The sequence below is a fragment of the Colias philodice genome, chromosome 26, assembly GCF_061535455.1.
Source record: "Colias philodice isolate Cphi_HAF_F1 chromosome 26, ilColPhil1 Martin Lab GWU primary, whole genome shotgun sequence".
Lineage (NCBI taxonomy): Eukaryota > Metazoa > Arthropoda > Insecta > Lepidoptera > Pieridae > Colias > Colias philodice.
In genome coordinates, this window is record NC_143111.1 from 4,615,820 (window position 1) to 4,642,541 (window position 26,722).

Here is a 26,722-nt window from a genome sequence, read left to right on the forward strand (position 1 = left end):
CCCGGCAAAACCATGACTATATATGACCTCCCAGGAATAGTTCGAACTGCATTACCATTGGCGCTAACTCCCAACAATATTTCAAATGGGTTTCAAAAAACGGGCGCTTATCCATTCAATCGAGAAGTTTTTAATGAATCGGACTTCGCTCCAAGCTATGTGACGGATAGACCAAACCCTAATAATCAACAGGCAACAAATTCTACGTCTACTGAGCCGTATAATAATTCTGAGTTACCCGCAGCTATTCAAACTTATCCACCTATTTCATCCACATCACCAAGCTTGTTAATACCTAGCGACCCAGCAGCAGATGATTTATCTACCGCTTCATCATAAAAAGGAGGACAGTTCTAGCTCTGAAGAGGAATGTTTTTGCTTGGTGTGCTGTGAATCATACCTGGAGAGCATTCCTGGGGAAGGCTGGATGCAATGTTCTAATTGCAAAGGTTGGTCCCACGAGAAATGTGAATCCTTCACTGTCATCTTTGACCTATGTATGTATTAATTGCGACTCAGATGACGAGTAATTGTAAAAAAGTTATGTTAATGTTACATTATAGGTTTCGGACCAAAAAGCTGGACTAATTAAGACTGAAATGCTGTGCCATAAGTTAAAATAAGTAAAGTTGTTTAGTTTATTTAAATTAAAATAAAGACTGGTTGATTTCAAATAGTTTTCATTTATTTACTTGCTTTAATTAACCTTAGAAAACTATTTAATTATACTGGTCCTCTTTACCCCAGCACCGGTCCTTTTTACCCCACCCTTGGGGCAAAAGGGACCATTCGATTTGACTTTAAAAAATGCAAAGATCTGGGTTAGAGATAGAAATTACTTATGTTCACTTGTTCGAGTTAAAACGTTTTAAACTTGTCTCTTACTAATGAAAACCGCAATAAATAAGAAACTGAATGCACATTTGGTTAGGATGCAGTTAAAAAAAACGATGAATTGCTAGTCAAAAATTATTAATCATGTTTCCTGACCATTAGTGCACTAAATAGGTTACTTGTTGCGGTTATGACTAGTAAACATTCTTTCTACATAGTAATAATACTTACCATTATTGTATATTTTATTGATTTTTATATCGGGAATAAATGCGGGAAAAACATTAAGTACCACATAATATTCTCTACATTGTTATACATCATGTAGTGAAAGTTTCAATCCGATACCATGTATAGTGATGGAGATACAATCAAAACAAAAATAAAATCTTTTCCGGCGTTTTTCTTGAAATCAGGTTTGACCGAGTTATTGCACCTTTCGAAGGGACGGCAGTTCAGTTTCAGTTCATATGATTTCAGCTAACATACATAATTAACCATAAAAATATAAGGTACAACTTGAGTATTCCCTATACCAGCAGAATAAGTCAGAAGAGACTTATTCAATTGAAGACATTATTTAGTATTTAAAAATATCAATTTCCACTTACTACATTAAAATTACAATGTACTCAACACACATTAATATTTCCTGAACTGTTTCCTAAACTTCTCATAATGATAATCATCAGTTGCTCTTTCGCCTTTTGCTTTTTTAACAATTTTGTCAACACTTTCATCTATTGATGTTACAACTCTAGCTTCATTCTTTACAATTTCTTCCTTTTCGACCTTCCTCTTCTTAACATTAGCGTTCTCTAAATTGAACCGATTATGTTGTACAAAATTTACAGCCATGTTGGTGGGAACAAATTGTGACGGTCCATCCTTTTTATTTTGCCGCTCCCAAAGTAATTTCATTTTGGCTTCCTCTGTCGCTTCAATATTTTTAATTTTAGCTTCTATACCTAGATCAACTTCTGGAATGCCGCTTAACATTTGATTCGATAACATTTCCTCAGACTTATGCGTGGAGGAAACCCTCAAATGTTCTGGTAATGATAGCAATGCCGCTTCTTCAGGTGATAAATATTTTAATGTGTCATTTTCATCATTTTCTTTTTTATGTTTATCACTTCCTTCTGAAATTACAAAAAAAAGGACTAGTTTCATGATGTGTTATTTATTGTAGAAGTATGATCTTAGTTTAAGATGACACAACTGAAATCTTTTGCAATAAATAGTTCATAAGTGAAGAGTTCCTTTATTTATTGAAGTTTATAGGTAAAAAAATAATAATAGGTTAGTTAGTAATCAAATAAATTGTCCACATAAGAGCTATTATGGAGAATATTATTTATTTATTTATTTATTTATTAAGGCTCATTAGCAGCTGTACATCGATGAAATTACATAAAAAATACAAAACATAGAACATGATGGACAACCAATAAAAAATGAGCACTGCATGCACTATAAAAAATACGTTACAACACATTCAATACAATTCAAAATTATCAGTTAATAAATTATAAACAAGTACATACTTAAAAATTAATTCAATTCAAATTATCCACAATCTTAATTCGTAAAAAATAATAATCAACTACATAATAATCATAATTTAAAATAAGTAAAAAGCGAAACGTTACTTTAAAATACATCCTAAAACAGTCAAGTAAATTCATTTAAAACACAGAATTAAATTATTTTTTTAAACTTAGATAAAATACAATATCATAATATTAAAATTATGCGGTAGTATTAATTAAACACTGACATGGTTGATCGAAGTAAGGTTTTTTTAAATTTCCCAAATTTGTCAAAATGTATATCCAGTGTGTGATTTATTATTATTCGATTGTAATTTCTACATATCCGCGGTAAGGGAGAGAAGGAACCCAACTTGGTCCTCATGACGGGCACCGATAACAGAGGGATTGGTTTCCGTGGGAATTTACTAGGCGTTCGGAAGCCAATCAAGGAAAGCAGTTGAGGGCAGTCAATATTATTTCTAAGTAATTTGTATAAAAATAAAATATCAAAATTATCGCGCCTTCTCTCTAAAGATACCAAATTAAAATATTCCAGACGCTTCGAGTACGAAATTAGACTTTTACTTAAATTTTGACTATAGGCAAGGTGCCATATAAACCTTTTTTGAACCCGTTCTAATCTAAGTGAATGTGTAGCAAAGTGAGGGCGCCACACTACTGAGCAGTATTCTAAGACATTACGTACAAAGGTATTATAAAGAATAATTTTAGTCTTAGGACATTTGAATAATCTTGCGTTTCTGATTACGAACCCAAGCATTTGGTTGGCCTTTTTTACAACATTTTCAATGTGGGCTAAGAAAGTAAATTTTTGATCAAAAGTAACGCCCAAATCTTTGATACTTTCAACTCTGACTAATTCTTGATTGTTGGCGTAATATTTTGAGTTAATGCCAACATGTTTTCGTGAAAAAGTTATATAACAGCATTTTTCAATATTCAATTTCATGCCATTTGATTCACACCAAAATATAAGGCCATTCAAGTCCTGTTGAAGGAGAAAAGTGTCTTCGTCGTGAGTTATTACACGCATAAATTTCAGATCGTCCGCAAACAGATATGGCGTGGAGTTACGGAAGCAGCTAACAATGTCATTAATAAATATATTAAACAACACAGGGCCCAAGTGCGAGCCTTGTGGTACGCCAGATTTGATGCTATAATACGGTGATTCGAACCCATTTGCAACTACATAGAACGAAATTATTTACTGAAATCACAATTATTATATCATACAAACATATCAATTTTATTATACAAACATTACTTTGTTAAATATTGTTTTATAGAACATAATATAATATATATTTTAATCAACAACCTGTATTAGTTCAACCAATTAAAGCTTGTGTTAATGTTTAGTGGTTTGCTTCTTTCAAACAACTATATAAAAACAATAAGTTTGAAATTTGATATGAGATCAACTCGGCGAAGACCGTCTGGCGGGTAGGACCGTACAATAAGCAATGACAACCCGAACTTCAAAAACTTTAAACTGTTTTAGTTATTAATAAATTGGCATTGATGGCACTATTTACAAAGAGAAAAAATGACATCTAAAGTTTAGTCGGGTTGACAACTTGAGAGAAGAAAGAAAATACGTTTATTTAGCAAACAGACCTCGCAAAACGACCAGCACCACGCTGGCATAAAAAATATTTTAAGTGCTATTTGTTTATTTACAAGTGATAACTGCGTTAAAAACAACCGACTTCAAACTTGCACTTGCAACATTTACAAATATACAGACAAAAATGCTCATAAAATAAAAACTACTGGACCTATCCGAATAAAATTTTTATGGGACCAATTCGACACCATCCCGCATCGAACAAAAAAAGAATCACGTAAATCGGTTCAGAAACCTCGGAGTAATCGGTGTACATACATTAAAAAAAAAAAAAAAACATACCGGCCGAATTGATAACCTCCTCCTTTTTTTTGAAGTCGGTTAAAAAGAGGATTTGTTTGGGTAAGTTCATTTATGATCAATATTTTTAAGTACCTAATTATAATATTAGAATGTAATAAAGCATATTTTTTACGAAGTTACATCTAGTGGCAAAAACTTAACCTCAAATTGAAATAGTGGAGAAGTCCGTCTAGTACTTGGAGGGAAACACCGGCATATGCCGATCTTCGCCATTTTCAGATGTCACAAACCTTTTACGCTTAAGCTAATTTTATGACTGATTCGTATTTTTCAGCTTCTAGCGTGATGAGTAACCATGAGTTTTACTCTTAAACTAGATATTCGTGTTATCGGTTGTGTCGTATCGTACTCTTAGTAACATGTTTTCAACGAACGTTTAGGTACTTACGTGGACGTTTTTTAAAACAACGCTAAATACGACGATATCGATCAAACCCTACTCTGAGTTGCAAATGTCAGTGGCGAATATTCCATTTTTTTATTTTATGGTTCAGGGTTTTTATATTTCTACAGTTTTTTAAGACTGTATTAAAACAGTTATTTTTTTTTTCAGGTAATATTAAAAAAACACAATCTATGGGAAAGTATCAAAAAAAATCAAATAGAGGGTCCTACTCGAAAGAAAAATTAAAAGAAGCCGTGCGAGAGGTGGAATGTGGCATATTGAGTGGATACAGTGCGTCAAAGAAATTTAAAATACCTCGGATGACCATGCGACGGCTGTAGAGTACGCGCGAAAAAGAGCCGTTGACCCATTTATAATCTATCCATATTTTGATCTCCTCGAAAGTAAAATACGCGAGTTAAATTTGGAAAATAAACCGTCAGCCATATGGAATATCGACGAAACGAGCTTTTTCAAGGCCAAAACTAAAATCATTGGTGCTAAAGGTCATGCAGCAACTAGGGTTATTTCTTCACCTGGACGCGATAACACTACAGTGCTACTTGGTGCCAGTGCTTCAGGAGAGAAGACACCGCTAATTGTCTACAAAGGCAAGAATGTATGGGATACATGGACATCTTCCGAAGCATATCCAGGGACATCTTATGCCGCAACAAAAAATGGTTGGATGGAGACAGAGGTGTTTGAATAATTTTTTTTTAAGTTTTTTGCCTGCTGTAATAATAATAATAAATAAGAATGGATAAAAAAGAAGCTCAAATTTTGTCTTGGCTAGAAGAAACATCTGATTTTGAAGATGCTAGTACACAACATCGTTGAAAATGAAAATATTTCAGATAGTGATAGATCTACTATTCATAGTGAGCACAACACGGAAACAGAACAGTCAGCAGACAGTGACGCTTCGAACAATAAAAAATCTTATTCAACTGTTGTGTCTTCCGAAATAGCACCTACACCCAGTTCAGATAAGAGTAGCCATCAGCCTCGATCTCGTCGTCGTAAACGTAACATACAACCACGTGGTGATAAATCTCCAACATGTACGTCCAGCGATGATGATGAACCACTAGCGCAACTACTTCGTCACAGGAATACTGTATCGTCCCCGCAGGCAAGTACGTCAGCTCAATCTCAACTTTTATCTGTTACTCCAGCTTCTCGACGACGACCTACTAGAGTTCCGATGTATCAAGGTAAAGATGGCACGAAATGGTTTATTCACCCTCCTTTACGACCAAATATTCGGACAAGACAGGAAAATATTGTAATCGGCAGGCCCGGAGTGAAGGGTGAGGAAGCTTTGAATTGTAAAACACCTGTAGAATGTTTTCATTAGTTTATTACTGAATCAATAATTGATGATATTGTGTTATTTACTAATACATACATAAGAGCTTACCAAGAAAAATTTTCCCGTGAGAGAGATGCAAAAGAGACGAACAGAATCGAAGTGAAAGCTCTTATCGGATTACTGCTGATGGCTGGTATAAAAAAGATGAATCACGCAAATATTCAAGAAATGTGGGTAAATGATGGGACCGCCCCTGACGTTTTCAGGGCAACTATGTCTATAAAGAGGTTTTATTTTTTGCTTGAATATTGTACTATAGACGAGATGCTGGAATCCTTCAGAGGTAGATGTAAGTTCCGGGTATATATGGCTAATAAACCTGCCAAATATGGCATAAAAATTTATGCACTTGTTGATGCGAAATCATTTTACACTAGCAATTTAGAGATATATGCTGGGAAACAACCTCCAGCCTCCAGGGCAGTTCATTTTGGATAATTCAGCAAATGCTTTGGTAAAAAGATTATCCCAAAATAACCTCAACACTGGCCGCAACATCACTATGGACAACTTTTTTACTTCTATACCTCTTGCTGATCAGTTGCTAAATGATCATAGAACAACTATTGTTGGAACGTTACGTAAAAATAAAAAAGAAATTCCACTAGCTGAAAGGTTTAGGACAACAAACTGTTGCCAATTACTTCATCAGTAAAGTCAATTTCATTGAAAAACCTCGAAGTGATATCATGTCAATGTAAAGCTGGTTGCTGTTCATCCCGTTGTGGGTGTAGTGACAAAAAACAAAAGTGCTTAGAAAGGATATGCAGAGCATGAAGTGCACCCACTAACATGGTGGCAATCACTTAAGGGGAAATTAAGCTCGGACATGAATTATCTAGCATGCCAACTGCATGCTGCAGTTGCTTCCTCTGCAGGAGTAGAAAGACTTTTTTCTACATTTGGGTTGGTACAGTCCAGATTAAGAAATCGTTTACCAAATTAAAAAACCGCGAAACTTGTTTCAGTTTTTAAAAATATGAATAAAAAAAATACAATCTCCCAGAGTGGCCAAAATTTAGAGCATTTGGAGGAATCCTTATTAGTTGACTAAGTATTAAGTTAAATAATTTGTTATTTTCTTTCAATTATCTTATTAGCTGACTGACTAGTGTTATATAATAATATAATTAAGTTAATTAAATTAACATTTCGCAATAATAATAATTTCCCATTTGAAATTGTTTTATTTATCTATCCCACTTGTAAGTTTAAAACCTGTTTAAAACAATGTATAAAACATTGATTTAAAACAGGTGAAAAAAAACATGTTTTTTTTTTACAATTTGTTTTAAACTTGTTTTAAACATGATGTTTTAAACAACGATGTTTTTTTTGTAATAAACCTGCTTAAAACACTTTATTTCATAGTTTCGGCGTGTAAGCATAATTTTATTTCATTATATATATAGAAAGGGAGAACATAACGCCGTCCCCGGAGAATAAAATGATAACTGCCATTATCTTAGTCTTAGTGTTATGTAATTTTTGGGATCTGTGGGTGTTAATACATCTGCTCAATTTTTTTCGTAATTTTTATACAGTTATTGACGAAGTTACAAATTATTACAATAGTATTCAAATATTTAAACAGGTCTTAAATTACGAGAATAAAATGTTAATATAATGTTATCAAAATGTATTCCCACTTGTTATTATGACAAATAGTCATACAATTATGTTCCCGTGAAATAATTTTCGACTAGAAAATGATAAACGCAGTTATCATTTTATTCTCGTTCAAAACTATCCAGTCGCTTCGTATAAGAGCGAGCGCCCACGAGCAACTTAGTTGCCCGGCAACTATTTTGTCTCTGTCGCTGTCTCCTCGCAAAGTTTTGAACGATGCGCACACGAAAGCGACAGCAACGCAACTTTTTCTTTAAAATTTTCTGCATTTATCAACATGAATTTCGAAGAGACGGTTGTGGTCTGTGCTCTTGTCCCGCATAGTTCCCATTCCCGTGGGATTTCCGGGATAAAACCTATCCTATGTGCTAATCCAAGTTACCCTCTATATGTGTGCTAAATTTCATTGTAATCGGTTCAGTAGTTTATGCGTGAAAACTGAAAACCATACATACATTTCCTCTTTATACATATAATATTAGTATAGATATGTAATCGTAATTGAAAAAAGTTAAGTAAAACGAAATAACATATTTTTCTATGGCGTCGTTACTAGATTACGTTGCTGAATTTTGTTGAACTGTCTATGATGCCTATTAAAATGGCTCTACTATAGACAGAAAAACTACTAATAATAAAAATAACTTCATTAAAAACAATATTATTTAGATGTGTTATTTATTAAATAGGTTTGAAGTTGGTGCCAAGCACTAAGCACTTAGTATTAAGCCCGTGCACCGACATCAAACCTTATTAGTAAATAACACATCTAAATAATATGTAGTAATGATTAATATCAAACCTTTTTTATTTTTTACTTTTCCGTTTTTGAAGTAGGTTGTTTTTAACGAAGTTATTTTTATTTAATACTTTTTAGTTTATTTTTCAACACGAATCAAACGAGCCCAAACTCGATAAAGTTGAGTCAATATATTACTAAGTTCCTATGGCCACCTTCCGATTCCATCATCAAATCAGCGCTATGTCATAATAATGTTTCATCGCTATCCAATTTACATACGTATACAAAATTTCAGCTCAATCGGTTACCTGGAAATGAATCAAAGTTACTTGCTACATTTCAATTAAGTCATCGAGACCAGACGAAAATGCTCATAAAATAAAAACTACTGGGCTTATCCGAATAAAATTTATGGGACCAATTCCACACCATTCCGCATCAAAAAAAAAAAGAATCACGTAAACCGGTTCAGAAACCTCGGAGTAATCGGTGTCCATACATAAAAAAATATACCGGCCGAATTGATAACCTCCTCCTTTTTTTTAAGTCGGTTAAAACTACAGTGTACGAGAATAAATACGTTGACATAAATAGGTATTATCGCTACGCCGGTTACGCGGCAACTGGCCGGCGGCCGTCGCCTGGCAACATTTTTGTCGCCGTGCGCGCACTTGCATTGAAACCAATAGATAGGGCGACAGTTGCGTCGCGGGCTTGTCTCCGAACCCGCGGACAAAAAAGTCTCCCGGGAGTTGCGTCGCTACGTACGCGCACTTTCATACTAGCCCATGGCTGGAGAGACAAAATAGTTGCGGAGACAAAATTGTTGCGGAGACAAAGTTGCTCGTGGGCGCTCGCTCTAAGATGTGTTAGTAAAATGACTGTTATGGTTTTGAACAGTAAGACATATTGTCATCCTCTTCGCTCAATTAGATTTCACGGCAATGGCAGATATACCTAATGTCGATTAATCAGTGTGCTTCTATGCGTCATTGCGTAAACATTCTAGTGCTAAGTTCTTTGTTTTTATTTTTTTTAGTGAAGTGTAATAGCTTAATAATAATAGTTATTTACGGTAATGAGTAAACAAACTAGGTACGCGCGTTTAAACGCCATTATGAATAATGTAGAAAGGATTGAAGAAGAGCCAAATCATTTTAATAATGGTAAGTAGAACTGGTAGAACCTAGTCACAATTTATATTAAAATATTCATTAAGTTTTAGTTTCATACCCTATACCTGGTGCCGTATTATGATGATAATTATAATGCCACCATGATGTCGGTGCAAGAGAGTGACGCAGCTATACATGACCGATAACAACATCCCTTTTTCGCAACGAAATCATGATGGTATAATTACCTAAAAATACGGCCCCTGTGAGATTTTTGTAACGAAAAGAGATTTCACTATGTAAACGTTTTTTAGATGTAAAAATAGGTGCAAGCGATTTTCAACCTTATTGACACTATTTTTATGGATTGTTTTGCTGCTGTTACCTTGTTTATGTTTAAAATTGCGATTTTTAACTAAACGATGTAAGATTACTTTTCGGCAGTCCTTGGTTTTGATTTCGTGCCAAACGCGTGTCCCGCCACACGTTCAACTTTTTTTTACTGCCTAAATACGTAAGCGCAATATGTACTACAATAATAATAATTAATTCGAGAATTTATAGTACGGTGGTACTGAGCCCTTCATGTGCACGTCTTACTTGTACTTGGCTGATTTTATTTTAATTTTGCTTATGATTATCCTGCATATTCATCCCGTTTTAATGAAGCCTGAACCGATTTTCATGCTTAAATGATTAGGGTGTCATTAAATTAATTTTAGTTTCGCAAATATGAGTGCAATTATTCAGTGTCATCTGGATACTGTTATTCATATATCACTTATCTATTCTATTTTTTTTTAGAACAACATCAGGGAGGAAATAACGACGTGGTTACTACGACATCTGAAGCAGTTATTGCTAAAGCTCATGAATATATTTTACGAAAGACGAAGAAAGCATTTTACTGTGAGGAAAACGAAAATGAAATAAATGAAGATTTCTCACCGGATGCATCTGAGTATTTGCCGAGCCCAGAAAGAATGAAAATTTTACAGAAAAGCGGAAGTTCATCAAGTATTGGAGGAAACTCAGATTACATAGAAACGGCCAGTCAGAAGATAATAAAAACACCATCAACTATTTCCAACGTATCTTTAGTTTTGAACACAATAGACTTCATAGCATCCCCTTCAGTCATATTTGAAGCTAATAAGTTGCAAGACAATCCTAAAGCAGACACAAACTGTATTTTGGATTTGACACCAACTTCAACACATGAAAATAATGGACCGTCTAGATACAAAGCAAAGCTGTCATCAAAAAGATGCCTCAATAAATTATTTTTAAACGATAACCAGCCGTCAACCTCATATACTAGTACTATTATTGATAATCACGGGGGTGAAAAAGAAGGAGAATCATCAGTACCATCTCTTTTTGATTTGGATGAAACATTACAACCCGCAAATATTTCTGATTGTACATTATTGGACAAAACGATTATTAACAATGAAAACATAATCCCTAGTCCTCAAAATCTGACACAAACAGAACAAAACAGTAACGTAGTGGACCATCAGAGCCTTGATCATAATGGTGACTATGATGGAGAAGACCAAGCCATAATGCATTCATTTAGTACAGTTCAAGAATCGACACCACAGGAAAAAAATACAAGAAAACGTAAACGAAATTTAAATGAACATCAAGATGTAAAGAATAAGAAATTAAAAAATTCCGGTGAAGCCTATAAAGGCTGTAGATCGAAGAAAATGTACGACAAAAAAGTTTTAAAAGCTAGCTGTAAGTGCACAAAGAAATGTGGTGAAAAGGTAACTCATGAGCAAAGAGAGTACATAATGCAGCAATATTATAAAATTGGAGACCACGAGAGACAATGGCAATATATCGTAAATCATACATTAGTCGAAGATGTTAAGCGAATCACAGTAGAGCGAAAACGCACCCGAACTCATTCGATCAAATACTTCTTTACAATAGATTCAAACAAAATTCAAGTGTGCAAAACCTTTTTCATTAATACTCTAAGCATTTCACATCAAACTGTATATACAGCACTAGAAAAATCCAAACCTGAAGAAAACTTTATGGACAAACGAGGGCGACATGAAAATAGGCCACGTAAAATGCCCATTTTGACAGAAGAAAGCATCATAAAGCACATTGAATTGTTCCCTACTGTTGAGTCTCATTATGTTAGAAAAGATTCTTCAAGAAAATACCTCTCAGAACTACTTAACATAGCCAAGATGTATCGCCTCTACACAGCTTGGTTTGGACAGCAAAGATTTGACTGTCCTTTGGCAACTAAACGTCAATATGAGATAATATTTAACACCAAGTTTAATTTTTCATTTTTTAAACCGAAAAAAGATCAGTGCTCTCAATGTACTCGTTATCGACAGGCTGATTCAAAAACTCAAGAAACATTGCAAGAAAAATATGATACACATACAAAAAACAAAGAAAGAGTACGGCAAATTAAAAAAGAAGAAAAAGAATCAGTTGATCCTTCAGAAACAACCGTGGCAATCTTCGATTTGGAAAAGGTTTTGAGCATCCCACAATCTGAAGTTGGATCGTTTCACTACAAAAGAAAGTATCCCATATATAATTTCACTGTGTATGATGCTACTCAGAGTCAAGGTTATTGTTATGTTTGGCATGGTCAGATTGCTAAAAGGGGGGCCAATGAAATTGGTAGTTGCTTATGGCAATTTCTGCTTAATGAAAAACAAAGAGGCATCCAGAACATATCGTTTTACTCCGACGGTTGTTGCGGGCAGAACAAAAACAGATTTATATTCGCTCTATATATTTTTGCTGCACAAAAGCTTCAGTTGAACATTACACATAGATTCTTTGAAACCGGACATGGGCAGAGTGAGGGAGATTCTATGCATTCCAACATTGAACGTGAATTAAAACACAGAGTTGTATACACGCCTGATCAGATGTACACAATCATTATGAACGCGAAGGTACATGGAAAAAAATATCAAGTTAAAGAGATGACGCAAATAGAGTTTTACAATATAAAGGAGTTAATAGAGAATAAAAACTGGTTAAAAAATGAGGAGGGTCAAAAAATATCATGGACTCAAATCATGGAAGTGAATGCCTCACATTCAAATCCATCAATTTTAAAATATAAATACAACTTTGATTCGGACTATTCCCAATTAAATACAGAGCCTGTCCGAAGAATAAGAAGCAAGCGGGGTACCAGACAGATACCAGGCCCAAGTCCTAGCTGTGTTCCTGAACTCCAAACGTTGTACACTGAACCTGTTCCAATAAGCAAGGCTTTATACGATGATCTTATAATTCTCTGTAAGGCAGGAGATATTCCAAGTTACTATTGTGGTTTCTACGAGTCCTTGACTTATGGCAGTACCTGGTCTGGTGACAATGACGGCAATGAGGAAGATAATGATGATTAATCACAAACCTTAATTTTTTTATCATTATACATTAGAAACTGATTTTATGTGATAATTGTAATTATGAGGCTGTTTTATTGATAAAAAAATGTGTAAAAGATTATATTTCTGAATAATTTAATTAGTATTGTATTCATAATTCACATAATATGTGATCATAAGGCTGATTTTAATTGATAAAAGACTAATAAGAGTAAATTAAGAAAAATACTGTTGTTTATTACTATTAGTTTGAATAAAACTAACGTTGATTATCATATCATAGTTTTATTAAGAAAACAAATTCAAAGTCCTTATCATATACATTTTTTATAATATTTACGAGAGAAAGACGATATTAAAGTATTATCAGTATCACTTTCTTCTTAAAAACCCGTAGAACAAAATGATAAGCGAAGAGTGCAATACTTGATTCTGGTCAGGCTTTACGGAGAATAAAATGATAAACGACATTATACAACTTAGACTATGATTAATTTTGACTAACTTCTTATTTTCTAAATAATATCTCTATTTTGATACTTATTCGTATTTCACTAAAACATTTAGAACAAACGAAAAATAAACTTTTTTAAAAGCATACAATCATTTGTCTACGTTCAGTATTTAAAGAGCAATCGACGAAAACATGTTTTTTATTTTTCCTGAAAAGTTACATTTTTGTAGTTATCATTTTATTCTCCGGGGACGGCGATAATATTATCTCTCTTTTAAGTTCAATTCCTGCGATAACTGGAAATCTTTCAATAAAGGTGATTTAAGTGCCAAAACAAAGTTTTTTATTGAAGTAATGAAACTGTTTTTAACACCTGACTGGAGGATTGTGCCGGACTTACCCGACAAACGCTACTTTTTGAAATTAATGCAGATTGGAGCCTTTAATTTGATAAACGACAGCACACATTGAAATGCATTTTAAACACATACACCTACACAATGTCTTTCCTCGAGTAAATCGACTATTTATAGGTATTTTTCTCATTAGACGGTCTTTTCCGACATGGTAGTAAATTCCGTCTACTTAACCATTGTTTCGAAATTGAATGGTTTAATTAATCGATAAGCTTAAAGCAATATTGACAATATTTTTACATAGTCATCCAAATATTTAATCACCTCATTGTATAAAACTTGCCAAAAATATAATAGAAATGGCAAAAAAATCTAATGAATTAAATTAAATGAAGTATGCCGATCTGCGCCGAGTTGACCTTGCTAAAAATTTATATTCATTATTTATGGTACATTGTTAGGCCATGTTGAGATTATTTCAATATTTACTTAATAATATAGTTCAAAATAACTGTTTGCTATAATGTCTCTGAAGTTGAATGCTGGACACTTATGGTGCTTATTCAAATTCATTGTGCAAGTTCAACCCAATTTAGGTCCACTCTACTCTGATTATTATAAATGTACAAAATTGTATCATGATGCTTGCATAATTAAATATGGTTTCTTATGTTTTGTAAACGTTATATAATATTAGTAGCTGCGACGTGCGGTTTCACCCATGTGGTTCCGCTCCTGTGGGTCTAATATATAGCCTATAGCTTTCCTCGATAAATGGGCTATCTAATACAAGAATTATTCAAATCTGACCAGTAGTTCCTGAGATTAGCGCGTTCAAACAAACAAACAAACTCTTCAGCTTTATATTATTAGTATAGATAGGATTAAAGAAATGAATGAATACCTTTTCGTTTTGCCAGTTGCTCTTCAATATACTTCATCATCTCTTCATCTTCGTCCCGTTTATTTGTTTCAGCAGAAAACTGAGTACCAATACCCGTATCATAAGCATCATCAACTTGTTTGATTTTGCCACCTTTCAACGCTTGCATATTAATCAATCCGCCGGATTTGACTTTAAATGGATCCTTACATGTAATTTCATCTTCTAGTGTTGTTTTTTGTCCAGTCGCCAAAGCAATAATACTCACACCGTTTGGTCGTTCACGAAGCCTTTGAATCTCTTTCGCCTGTTCCAATTTTGCCAAAATTTGCTGTTCATCCTCTTCGTCTTCGTCTTCCAATTTAACTCGTTGACGCAAGTTCTTCTTCTTTTTAGGTTTAAATTTAATTTCTTCTGTTACTTGCGTTTCATTGCTTTCCATGGTAATAAACTGATAAACACAGGTTGTTTCAAAACAATGAACTCCCGCAAAAGATAAAAAAAACAATGGCTCGATGAAAGTTACTAAAAGAATACCTATAAAAATCTACGATGTGACCACAGAGCAAGTAATATAGTATGTGACGATTTTAAATGCATAAAACCACAGATAAAACCAAAATTCTGAGTTCAATTTGAAGCAGTCACAGAATATCTATTATTTTAAGAAGCAGCTAACTGCAAACGGAAACCACAGAGCACAGAGCAAGTATGACGGAAACCTACGGTCCCTAGTCCCTACGGAAACCATTAACCAGCTGCAGCTGTGACGAACTGAACTGACGGAAACAGAAACACAGACAGTGAACACAGATAACTAATTTAGACATGGGTAGGTAAATGCGTGTAATAGTACAAAAGTAATATCATATCACATCATCAGTTACAAACATCACTCGCATCACTCATCACTTCGGCAACGTTCGATCAGCGTCGTTTGCTTATTTGCTTTGCTTGCATTTATTACAGCAACATAAAGTACGTAGCCATTGGCCAAGTATGAAGGAAAATCAACTAAATTTTTTAAATATTTACTTAAATTGTAATTTTACGATATAAGTATTGCAGTTCTGTACGTGGTACTTCACTTATCACCTTAAACCTACGCCTTAAACATTACTCGGTCATCATTTCATTAAAAATCGATCGGGTAATGTGTGATGTTACGGAGTAATATGCTTTTCTAAATGTTGTGTTCAAATGACTTTGAAATTTAGTAGCTCAATCAAAGCTCAATTTAGGGATGTGTAATTAGTGCAGAGTGCAATGCACAGGTGCAATGTCTGTATCATAAAATTCTCTTGTATCCAGGCCATTAGACCTTAAAAAAAAATCATTGGACAATGGAAATTGTCATTTGTCTGTTGTCAAATGTCATCTAAAATCTAAAATATGTAAACACTAAACAGTACATTTTTTTTTATATTTTCTGACTGAGTTTTGTTCTAATAAATTTCTATAATATGTACTATAAATACGATACTTTCTGATTAAATGAAGCAGAAGCTATAATTTTGGTTTATAACTTAGATACGATGAATGTACTCTACATAAATAATATGTAAAGTCAATGTTTTGTACATGTATGCAATTTTAATTTGCAACAATGATAAGAAAATAACTGATAAGCGTTTGAACTTCGGCCTTACCGAATGTAATAAAATAAGGAAAATGGAAATGAGTAATCATTTAGAACAAGCCAACCTCGAGACGGGAGCAGACGTAAAAAATTAAAATGACTAATGTTTTACTTTTACAATCGCCTCCTCCAAAATTAGAGGAAGTTCAAAAGAAAATTTTTGACAAAGGCACTAAAGAATTTTTAACGAAACTACATCGACAATTTGATGATAAAATAGATGAACTGCATAAATCGAGATTACGACGTTCAGTTGAATTGCAAGCATCAAATACGTTGGATTTTAAATGTTCTTCAGAACGGAGTGATAAATTATGGAAAATTTCGCCGTTGCCATCCCGGTTGCAGTATGTATTATGGGCTGCTGTCATGCTGGGTATATGCTTCTCATAATGGTATCATTTCTTTACTTCTTCCATTTCATCGCTTTAACATGAACATAAAAATGCTTGGTATTTGAGTTATATGTATTTCAATCAGACCCTATAATAAGCGTTTTTTTAAGGAATCGTCATTTAGATCTCGGAGATGTCTCTGCATCGAATACAGCTCATTTTGTGAGTGCTTTAGAAAGTGATGTGCAAGGGATACAAGTAGACTTTGACGATGGCCATTGTCCAACTTGGAAGAACCAGCTGGTTGCGTTTCAAAATATATATTTGGCTGTGAACGGTAAACTGGTTGGGGCACCAATCAGTATAACAACATGCCCTATTCTTATGTTACGGCCAAGAGCATGGAATATGATTGATCATGATATTTTGGTAAGTTCTCAATTATTTTTATGTAACTAGTTGGACAAATTATAAAAATTGGACAATTACTCTTTGTTTATGAGTTAAGTACAATAAACACAAAACAGAATATGTAGAGTAATTTTTATTGAGCATGGACTTTGAACAACAAAGTCTATGGCATATTATCAAATGTTTGATCCAGCCTCACCATCAATGCTATTCTTTAAATGTTTTCAACATTCATTCCCCATTATTGTAGCTGTACAATGTACATAATAGATTATTTCACTGATAATACTTTTAATCAAATTTGAATTGCCATTTAGATTAACATTTAACTTTTCTTACTTCACTGACCTGCATGCTACTGCAAAAATATTTATAAATTAATAAAAAAAAATTGTAGATAGATGGCAAGGAAGCCAGTGGCGCTCTCGTAGATTTTGGCATTTTAATGTATCACCATGGAAAAAAGCTGTATGAAGCCAACAGTGGGCCCTTCTTCTACCTTTCCAAACTAGAGGGAGCTTCAGAAGCGAAGCTTTGGAATGATATATTTGTCTGGACTCAAGATGAATTGGGCATCCCACAAGGAACTATTAAAGCTAGTGTGTTGATCGAAAATATTATATCTACTTTTGAAATGGATGAAATTTTATATGCATTAAGAGAACATTCTTTAGGCTTGAATTGTGGTATCTGGGATTATTGTGGCTCTATTATCAATAAATTTGGTAAGTTAATATTCAGTAATAGTGATTGATATGCTGACAATACTCTAATTTAATATTATGGTTCTTAAATAGATGTTGCTCAATTTATTCTTGATATGAACAGCTATCTCCAAGTGAGAGTCCCATAAAATAGGTCAAGCCATTTCAAAGGTTATCTGTAAAAATTGTATAGGGACAGACCGCTATAACAGAAAATGGTGTTTGAAAAAATAGAAATTATAATCAAGGACTACATATATATATCAAGGAATATAGTAAAGGACTAACAAATAAATTTTTAAGATGATAAAATATATTATTACAGTATAGATTATATTTACAGGTAACACAAAAGAATTTTTATTGCCGGACAGGAATAAATATGTGAATATAGAGAAGAGATTTCTTAAAAGTTATATGCAGTTGGTTGTAAATACATGTCATTTACGTAATGCGCCTGCCACGGGTGGTATGGCGGCGGCCATGTTGAAACCTGGCTCACAGGGGACGGACGATGGGTAAGTATCTATAAGTACTTATTAATATAACGGTGAAGAATTTATTTGTACGTTTGTCGCGCTTATCTCAGGAACTACTGGACCGATTACAAAAATTCTTTTGCTTCTAGATGATGAACATGATCCTATGAATATCTGAGTGAATCATGAATGACTGGCCGGTTGGCTTGGTTGGTAGTGGCCCTGCCTTCCAAGCCAGAGGTCGTGGGTTCGATCCCCACCCGGGGCAAATATTTGTGTGATGAACATAGATGTTTGCTCTGTGTCTGGGTGTTAATTATCTATATAAGTATTTATATAAAGTTATAAATGTATGTTTATCAGCCATCTGGTTTCCATAACACAAGCAAAAGCTTGGTATGGGATCAGATCGTGCCGTGTGTGAAAATTATCCCGAAATATTTATTTACTAGCTGTTGCCCGCGACTTCGTCCGCGATTCGGTCGTTTTTCGTCATTCGTCGTTTAAAAAAAATACGTGACACTTTATTTTTGAATGTTCTTAATTGTCTCTTATAAAATTTAACTACATTAAAATTGAATACTCTGATAAGAAAATCTTAAAATCATCGAAAATCATAGACATCGAATATCTGAGGAAAACATGAATGAATGTGATTTAAATTCTACATTTCTTAGTAATTAAAATAATAATCTTAATTAAATGTAGATTAACAGTTTGAGCGCACCATTATAGAATATGTACCTAAGTAATAAATTACGTTAGTTTACATAGTAACTTTACTAAAAACACGATGACTTTCTTTCGCGCTCGGTACCACAAACTAAACATGTTTGTGGTACGTGGCCCGCGTCACTTTACCCCCCACGAGTTCCCCTCCGTTGCTATGCGAAAATACATTCGTCGCCCTACTGTAGGAAAAATTGTAATACTGCGGCCTGGGCGTTATAACACGCTCAGGGAATTCCTGAGTGCTGATAGACTTCCGTCTATCGGCGTTTATACCAATTTTATATTAATATCACCATCTTGAGGAAAAGCTTCTAATGTCGATTTAAAACGCATATATACGGATTAACCTGATGAATTAACATGTTCTAAAATTTTGAAATGAGTTCAGTTTTAAATTCGAGAAATATTGATTTCTTGTATTCGATTATTCGTCGTAGTCGAATACAAAATATATTTAAAGAAACTTAGGTTGGCCTTCAGGCAAAAGGGATCCTATCAAATGATAAACTTGACCTTGTATCTTAAAAGTAAGAATGAAAGGAGCATCTGATAATTGTTGAGCACCAAAGGATCATTTAAAACGCAATACTATAAGAGCTAATATTGTCTAAGAACTGTTTAGATTGCACATGTTCCTCTAAAACTTAAAAGTAGTGATTTCAAAGGTTCCGGCGTATCTTCAAACGAAAGCCGACTCCTTACTCCACTTTAAAGCATTACAAAAAGAACATACTACGTTAATATCGCCTATACAGAAGATGATCTGTAATCAATTGTGAGGTTATAAGCAAACCCACTTTTATATTATTTTGTCGGACCACACCACCGAATTTGTAGATTGATCTTCTATGTTTACCTCTAAGTCATTAAGACTATGTCGAAATCTGTCTGCAATAAGACGGGCCTCTCGCTATTCAATTCTTAATCTTTCATTAAACAAACTTATTAATCGTTCTTGTCTCAAATAATGGTAATATTCGCGTCCCTACTCTAGTCATTGCTTATGCTCATGTTCATCTTCGAGAGATCGAATAATATTATGGTGCACCCTATTATTTGTCAAACGGTCTTCATATTGAGTAAAAGTTTCAGAATTCTCGAGATAAAATATGACGATCGTGATCAGCTGTGAGACGTAATTCTCTCTCAGTGAGGGTTTCGGTCTCACGGGATAGTACAATATGCCATTTGCGATCAGCTGTGAGACGTTATATATACCCTCAGTGAAGGTTTCGGTCTCACAGGATAGTACATGCCGTTCGCGGTCAGCTGTGAGCCGCAATTCTCATTGTGAAGCGGTTTCAGGTTCGGCATAACACATGTTGTTTTCGGTCAATAGTAAGCCTCTTATCTCTAACGATCCTTGAGAACTCTTATTTCTCATTTTCTTAACTTTGCTCGAATTTCGATATATAAAGATTTTTTAGGTGGCACTGATGCGGGTGAATAAAAATTAAAACGGACTAAGAGTGTTATAATCTCAATCATCATCATCAATACATATAATAAAATTGTGGAAAAGTGATGTCTGTACAATTAAAATATGTAGAAAAAAATTAGCAGGTGTTATTATTATCGAGAAATCGAGAGAAACCATTTTTTTCTCTTAAAAGCTCCCCCCCTCCCACTTCCCGAACTCCGATTGACCGTAATTTATTTTTCCTTACATTTTTATCATATCTTTTTCTAATGGGTTTCATCCTACTGCGATTTTTTTTTGTTTCAAAAATTATCTACCCTGGTGTATAGGTAAATTTTCCACATAAAATGTCCTTTAAATTATGTCGTATTATATTTTTAACCCCCGACGCAAAAAGACTGGTGTTATGTGTTTGACCGCTATGTATTTCTGTGTGTGTGTGTGTGTCTGTCTATGGCACCGTAGCTGGCTAACAGGTAAACCGAATTAGATGCGGTTTTTTTGTTAGGCAGAATATTTTCCGACGCTGGTTCTTAGATAAAGTGTATCAAAATTGGTTCATCCACTTATTATACCTACATAGGGGTAAAAGTGGGCATGAAAAAAATGAAAGTTATAATTTATTTTTAAAGATCGTCGGGAAGTTTATGAAATTATTTATTCCTTTTGGTCCGGGAGCCAGCAGCAGATTTTATGACCAAGTTCCTCTCAAGCGGTAATTAGTAAAATGCATCAAAGTATAGTATTATGAAGCCTCGTGAACGTCAGCTGGAGCTCGGTTGGGGGGAAGAGCGGTTGTAGCCTCCCGTATCAGCTGACGGTTTTTCCACCAAGATACAGCCAGCTGACATATATATTTATCCACAGTTACATATAAGCTATCATCAGGTAAATTTTTGTTTGAGAGGAAATAACGGAAAATAAATTTTTCTTTAAATTTAACTTTCATGTTCGAGACACCAGCTGACGTATAATACACCATGTTGTAACCAGCTGACTATTTTTTTTCGTTGAGATATTGGGTTAGCTACAATTTGACAAATTTTTAGCTGAGAGGAAATGAATGAATGAATGTATTTTTTTTTCCTATGTGCGTGGGAGGCTACAACCGCTCACCCCCCCAACCGAGCGCCAGCTGACGTTCACGAGGCTTTATAATACTATACTCTCATGCGTCTGACGAATTATCTCTTGAGAGGAAATAGTTAACCAAATTTGCACCTGGCTCCCTAACCATTTTTCTATACACTTTTCTTCGTCTAAACGGTTTAGTTACGTGCTCTCTCTCTCTTCAGCCTTTAGTTACGTGCGTGAGACAGGAAACATCTAATTTGGATTTGTTTCTGGATTTAATAAAAACTGAGTATCGATTAAGCTGATCAGTGGCTACTGGCTACACCATAGATTATTAAAAACATCCGTTTAAGAAAGGAAGGAAATAGAATTTGCTCCTCTCCCCCCCCCCTGGTTCCTAAAAAATAATATGACATAATTTAAAAGAAATTTTACGTAGAATTAGTTAGGCATTTCTTTTTTGATTTCGATATTATATACTAATCATAATTTTTAATTACAATATGTAGTAACTATTTGGTATAGGTTAGGCATTTCATTTCTTGATTTTCTTTAATAATTTGGTACGTAAGTTTTTTAGCTCAGTTTAGTAAGAAATTTTAATAACAATTCTTTTAATTATTTATGGTAGTACAACAGTACAGTATGGTTGTACGTATTTACTCAATAATTGTATGTTAAGTAGTAATTCAGCATGGGCGTAGCCACGGTGGGGCTGGGTGGGGCGCTTACCCTGGCTTTGATCTGGTAGGTACTAATTGTGAAAGGGAGTGGGCGTGGGCGTGGGATTGGGACTGAACGTGGCATATGGCGTGGGAGTGCGAGTGGGCGCGGGAGTGGGAGCATGAAAATAAAAATGATTTTTTATTGTTGCCCCACCCTGAGCCCATGGTCATTGGTCCCATAGTCACTATTCCACGCGAACGAAGTCGCGGGGACAGCTAGTAGACAAATATAATCAGAAAGCTTTGAACTCCTAAGCTCAACCATAAAAGATAGACATTTATGATATCGGGAGATATTTTTTATATAATATGGAGAACATTTCTTTCATACTTGATTTCTGTGTAGCTTTAACCATTAAGATACACGCATTAAGAACGCACACGCGACGAAAGCTTAAAAATGGAGTTGCTGCTCTGCTCACGAATATGAAAAATAATTGTACCAAGTTTCGTTTAAATCCGTCGAGTAGTTTTTGTTTCTATAACGGTTATACAGACAGACAGACGGACAAACATTTTTGACGTCGATGTCGATCTCTAATCACCTCGTGATAGTTATTTAGGAAATATATTTCATGTGCAGAATTGACCTCTACAGATTTAATATAAGTAGGTATACATATATTTAGATTCCAATTTCCATGTAACGTTAAATTCGACTATATAATAACTAATAACAGACAACGCAGGTTACTCTCGTTTCCGTAAGTTGAGGCGGCTACATATTCGGTCCTAATAACATGACTTTTTGTGAACGAAACGACAGCGCGGTTTAATTCGATGGCAACACCATCAGAAAAAAGGAAATATTTTTAACTTTGAAAAAATATTATGATTTACACTATTAATACTATTTTAACATTAACACAAAATATAAGACTGTGAGTGTGTAAAAATAAATCCAGCTAGTTTCACATCACAGTTATGTTTATAATTAGGTATACGACATGAAAATATATTAATTACCTACCAAGCAATAATCATACAGATAAATACTGAACAAAAGTATTAACAGTCAAAGTATATTTTTACTAACAACATGTAAATGATGAAGGAATAATAATTATCAACGAACTAACCTTTTTGTATTAGAGTCCCGCCTCGTGATCGAATTATTAAAACACGAAGATTTTTAAAAATGTAACCAATGAACACAATCAATATTAGATTAACTGCAGACTGCAGTAATGGTGTCTAGTTTGACTTAAAATAATATACATCTACCCTCACTTTTAAAAATGTAGTATATTCACACGAATTATATAAGCGCACCTTATAGGGAAGGGAAAATTTATTATGGGTTAAAGAGTTAAATAAATAAATAACATAATTATATTTAAATTATTAATTTTTAACATTGTGTTCAGTAGTGTTAACATGTAAATTGATTTGATTTTTACGAAATCTCATAGATGGCGCTGAATCAAATTTGTCTTTATAGTACTAAGATTCATTAAACAGTTTCTCTGCCCAAATTACGTAAATGACGTAGTTTTTATAGTGTAAAGCTAGATAATAGCATGGCTTACTCAAAAACAACATTTAAACATGAGTCTTTAGATTGTACGCTGTCGTAGTACACGGAATACGTAAGAAAAGTAAAGGTTCACAGCTCCTCCCCCGGAGGTGATAGCATGATAATATGTTTAAAAAAACCTCACACGACCTGTTAGTAATATTCATGCAAAATTTGAAGTCAATCTATGCAGTACTTTTCGAGATTAGCTCGGACAAACATACAGACAAACAGACAAACAGACAAACAGACAAAAATTCTAAAAACTATATTTTTGGCTTCTATATCGATTATAGATCATGGATTATGTATTCTTTTAAAAAAATATTCAATGTACAGTTTTGACTTTCCTACGATTTTATTATATGTATAGATTATTTATCTAATGGTGTTTCTATCTTTATTCGAGTTAATGTAATGTAATGTTAATTATTTCAGTTCTAAAGTAATTTGATTGAATTGTTTCAGTTCAAAAGTGGTTATCAATAAGGTATTAGAGTCAAAATTGAAAGAAATAGAAATGGGAATGGATGGATTCATGGTGTATGATACAAGACTGGTTTCACATGTTAATGCCGTGAGTTGAAATTAATTTTAAATTTCGAATTGTACAATTAAAATAATTTGATAATATTTAAAAAAAATAATAACAAATTGTTATAGATTATACAGAAGCATCAATGAAAAATGTCAAAAATTACGCGGGAAAAGAACAGGAGTACTAGTGTTCTGTGGTAGCTTACTGTCGATTCTTTCTTGAGAAATTAATTAATAAAAACAACGAGTTTAATTTGATTGACTAGATTCTGTAAATAATTAATTCCATTTATCTTGCAAGTTGCAACAATTTCACGGATCATAGGATAATCTTCGTTTTGTATTAAGGATGAATCTCAAGCACTTCTGTTTGTAATGACTTATTTACAGTTACCTAGCGTAAATAATATCAATTGAAGGTTGCGGGACAATTAATTTTTTACTTGATAACAATTACAATGCAAATTCATCCGTACCTAGCTGATAGATTAGTTTAACGTGGATTAAACATTTTCTTAGGATCAAAGACGGTTCTAGAACCGTCTACCATCTAGAATCTAGATGTTCGACGAATTTTGTTTAATTTTCATTTAAATAAATAACTGATTGATTTGATAGCGTGGAATAGGTTTTTGTTTGTATTTCCTTGTTTTTATTGACTGTTTGGTCATACAAAACTATGATTATTCTTTAAGAGGCGAAAATATAAACCTTTATAAACCTTTTAACCTTTGTCTTAGTCCTTCTATATTAAATTAATTAATGGTTTCAGCTCTGGAAGAAAAGTAGTACAACGCCAAACCAAATAAATCGTATTTTCGATATAAACGTCACCCCACTCGATTTACTAAGTATCCCTGTAGGGGGCGTCACTCTTCCGGGTGTCAAACATAATGTGGCAGTAACTATACTGTTTGTATACCATTGGTTGGCCGGTATCGGTCATTTCTTCTATAGCGGAAACGTGGAAGATTCCGCCACCGCGGAAATTTCCAGATGGCAGATTTGGCAATGGATACGTTTTGCTGTAAGTGAATTTTATAATTTCATTTGATTACTCAATAATAGCCTTTTTTAATAGATAGAAGTAGCTGGTAGAACGTGCGGCTTTTTATTTTTGAAGTGAAAACTTCTTTAGCGGCGTTGAGCACTTTTTCTGTAATGTTGTATACTTAAAATCTTAAACTCGCGTCAGGACACGTAACCTGATCGAAAAAGCGTAAGAAGTAATATCAAACATGCTCAACGTTAATAATCAAGTTTTCACTTCTGCCGGCACTCCCGGAGTGCAACCCGTCTTTTTTTTATTTAACATTATTGCAGATCTCTGAGTAGGTACAATTTTTGATGAACTTATGGATATTTGCATCTACATAGTAGGTGTTCTTAACATTTATTTTCAAAGCAGCTCAAGAACTAATTCGAAACTATAAACACACTTTTATTCTTTCGGAATTATAATAGTAGAAAATATTAATAAAGATTTCTTTAATTTTACATTTGAATTACCTCTGTAATTATTAATTTGTATTTTTTACAGGTTCCTCTAGAAGACGACTCAAAACACAACGTGACGGTAAAATTAATTGAAAAAACCGCATCAAATTTCGCAACCCACGCGCACAAAAACCTGTGTCGTTCGAACGCAGAGCGCAAAAGATTAACCGCGTCGAAATATATGAGTATGGAATTATTTCTATTCAGAAATCCCCCAGAATTTATAACCAGTTATCTTAACGATAATCACAAATTTAGAACACTCCATAACAAATCGTTGTTGAGTAATTTGTAATTCATAATATGTATGGTGCAGGTGCATATTTTGAACGGTAAGTTACGACTGATTTTAACTTGTGAATTTCGGGTTTTGAAATTCAATATTCCTAAGGGACCAAAATATATTTTACCAGTGATAAATTATGACTAAAGTATTAAAGATACATATTTCGTCGCCTTGGAAGGTAATAGAGCTATTCCACAGAACTACACTTTTGAGTTATGGACGTTTAAAAAATTAATGATGCGAGTAAAAACAGTTATTTTAACATAAATCAGCGTCATATTTTAGTAGAAAGTTCAAACTTTAACCCTAGATTATTAAAACAAGTAACCATTGAATGCTATAATTAAAAGGTAACAAAATATCATGGTTTTTAAGTTATGTGGCTTAGGCTTGTTGACTACTATTTTATCTAATACTCATAATACGGGGTTTAAGTCATTTACCTCTCTTGTCGTATTGACTTTTTAATCTGATGACATAATAATCTAATTAGATAAAAAGGCGTAAGCGGAGTAGAGTGAATATAAATAAATACAAAATAATATTACTTTTTCATTTGTTTTTATTAAAAAGAAATAAATCAAACTAACAGTTAAAAATCGGTTAAGGGCAAGTCGGGCCTCGCTCTTTAAGGGTTCCGTACATATGAATAAATCACTTTCTTAAAACTAGGTATTTAGATATTCCCCCATTTCTTCATTAAAAAAAATATATAT

At 33.8% G+C, this 26,722-nt stretch overlaps 3 protein-coding genes across 3 annotated transcripts; 2 read left to right on the forward strand and 1 right to left on the reverse strand.

The window, feature by feature from the left end:
• Positions 1–663: 663 nt before the first annotated feature.
• Positions 664–15,204, reverse strand: LOC149476881 (splicing factor C9orf78). The gene is made up of 2 exons (XM_089711237.1): positions 14,673–15,204; positions 664–1,976 (listed from the first exon to the last, which is right to left on the reverse strand). Exons 1-2 carry the CDS (start codon positions 15,091–15,093, stop codon positions 1,477–1,479), a joined length of 921 nt encoding a protein of 306 aa, XP_089567363.1. The 5' UTR covers positions 15,094–15,204; the 3' UTR covers positions 664–1,476.
• Positions 9,328–12,976, forward strand: LOC149476882 (uncharacterized). Its single transcript, XM_089711588.1, has 2 exons — positions 9,328–9,620; positions 10,374–12,976. Exons 1-2 carry the CDS (start codon positions 9,533–9,535, stop codon positions 12,974–12,976), a joined length of 2,691 nt encoding a protein of 896 aa, XP_089567714.1. The 5' UTR covers positions 9,328–9,532.
• Positions 15,205–16,006: 802 nt separating the features above from the next.
• Positions 16,007–26,536, forward strand: LOC149476883 (ureidoglycolate lyase-like). Its single transcript, XM_089711210.1, has 7 exons — positions 16,007–16,637; positions 16,796–17,054; positions 17,434–17,761; positions 18,084–18,258; positions 24,155–24,263; positions 24,996–25,250; positions 25,764–26,536. The coding sequence occupies exons 1-7, from the start codon at positions 16,387–16,389 to the stop codon at positions 26,013–26,015; spliced, it is 1,629 nt and encodes a 542-aa protein (XP_089567336.1). The 5' UTR covers positions 16,007–16,386; the 3' UTR covers positions 26,016–26,536.
• Positions 26,537–26,722: the final 186 nt, after the last annotated feature.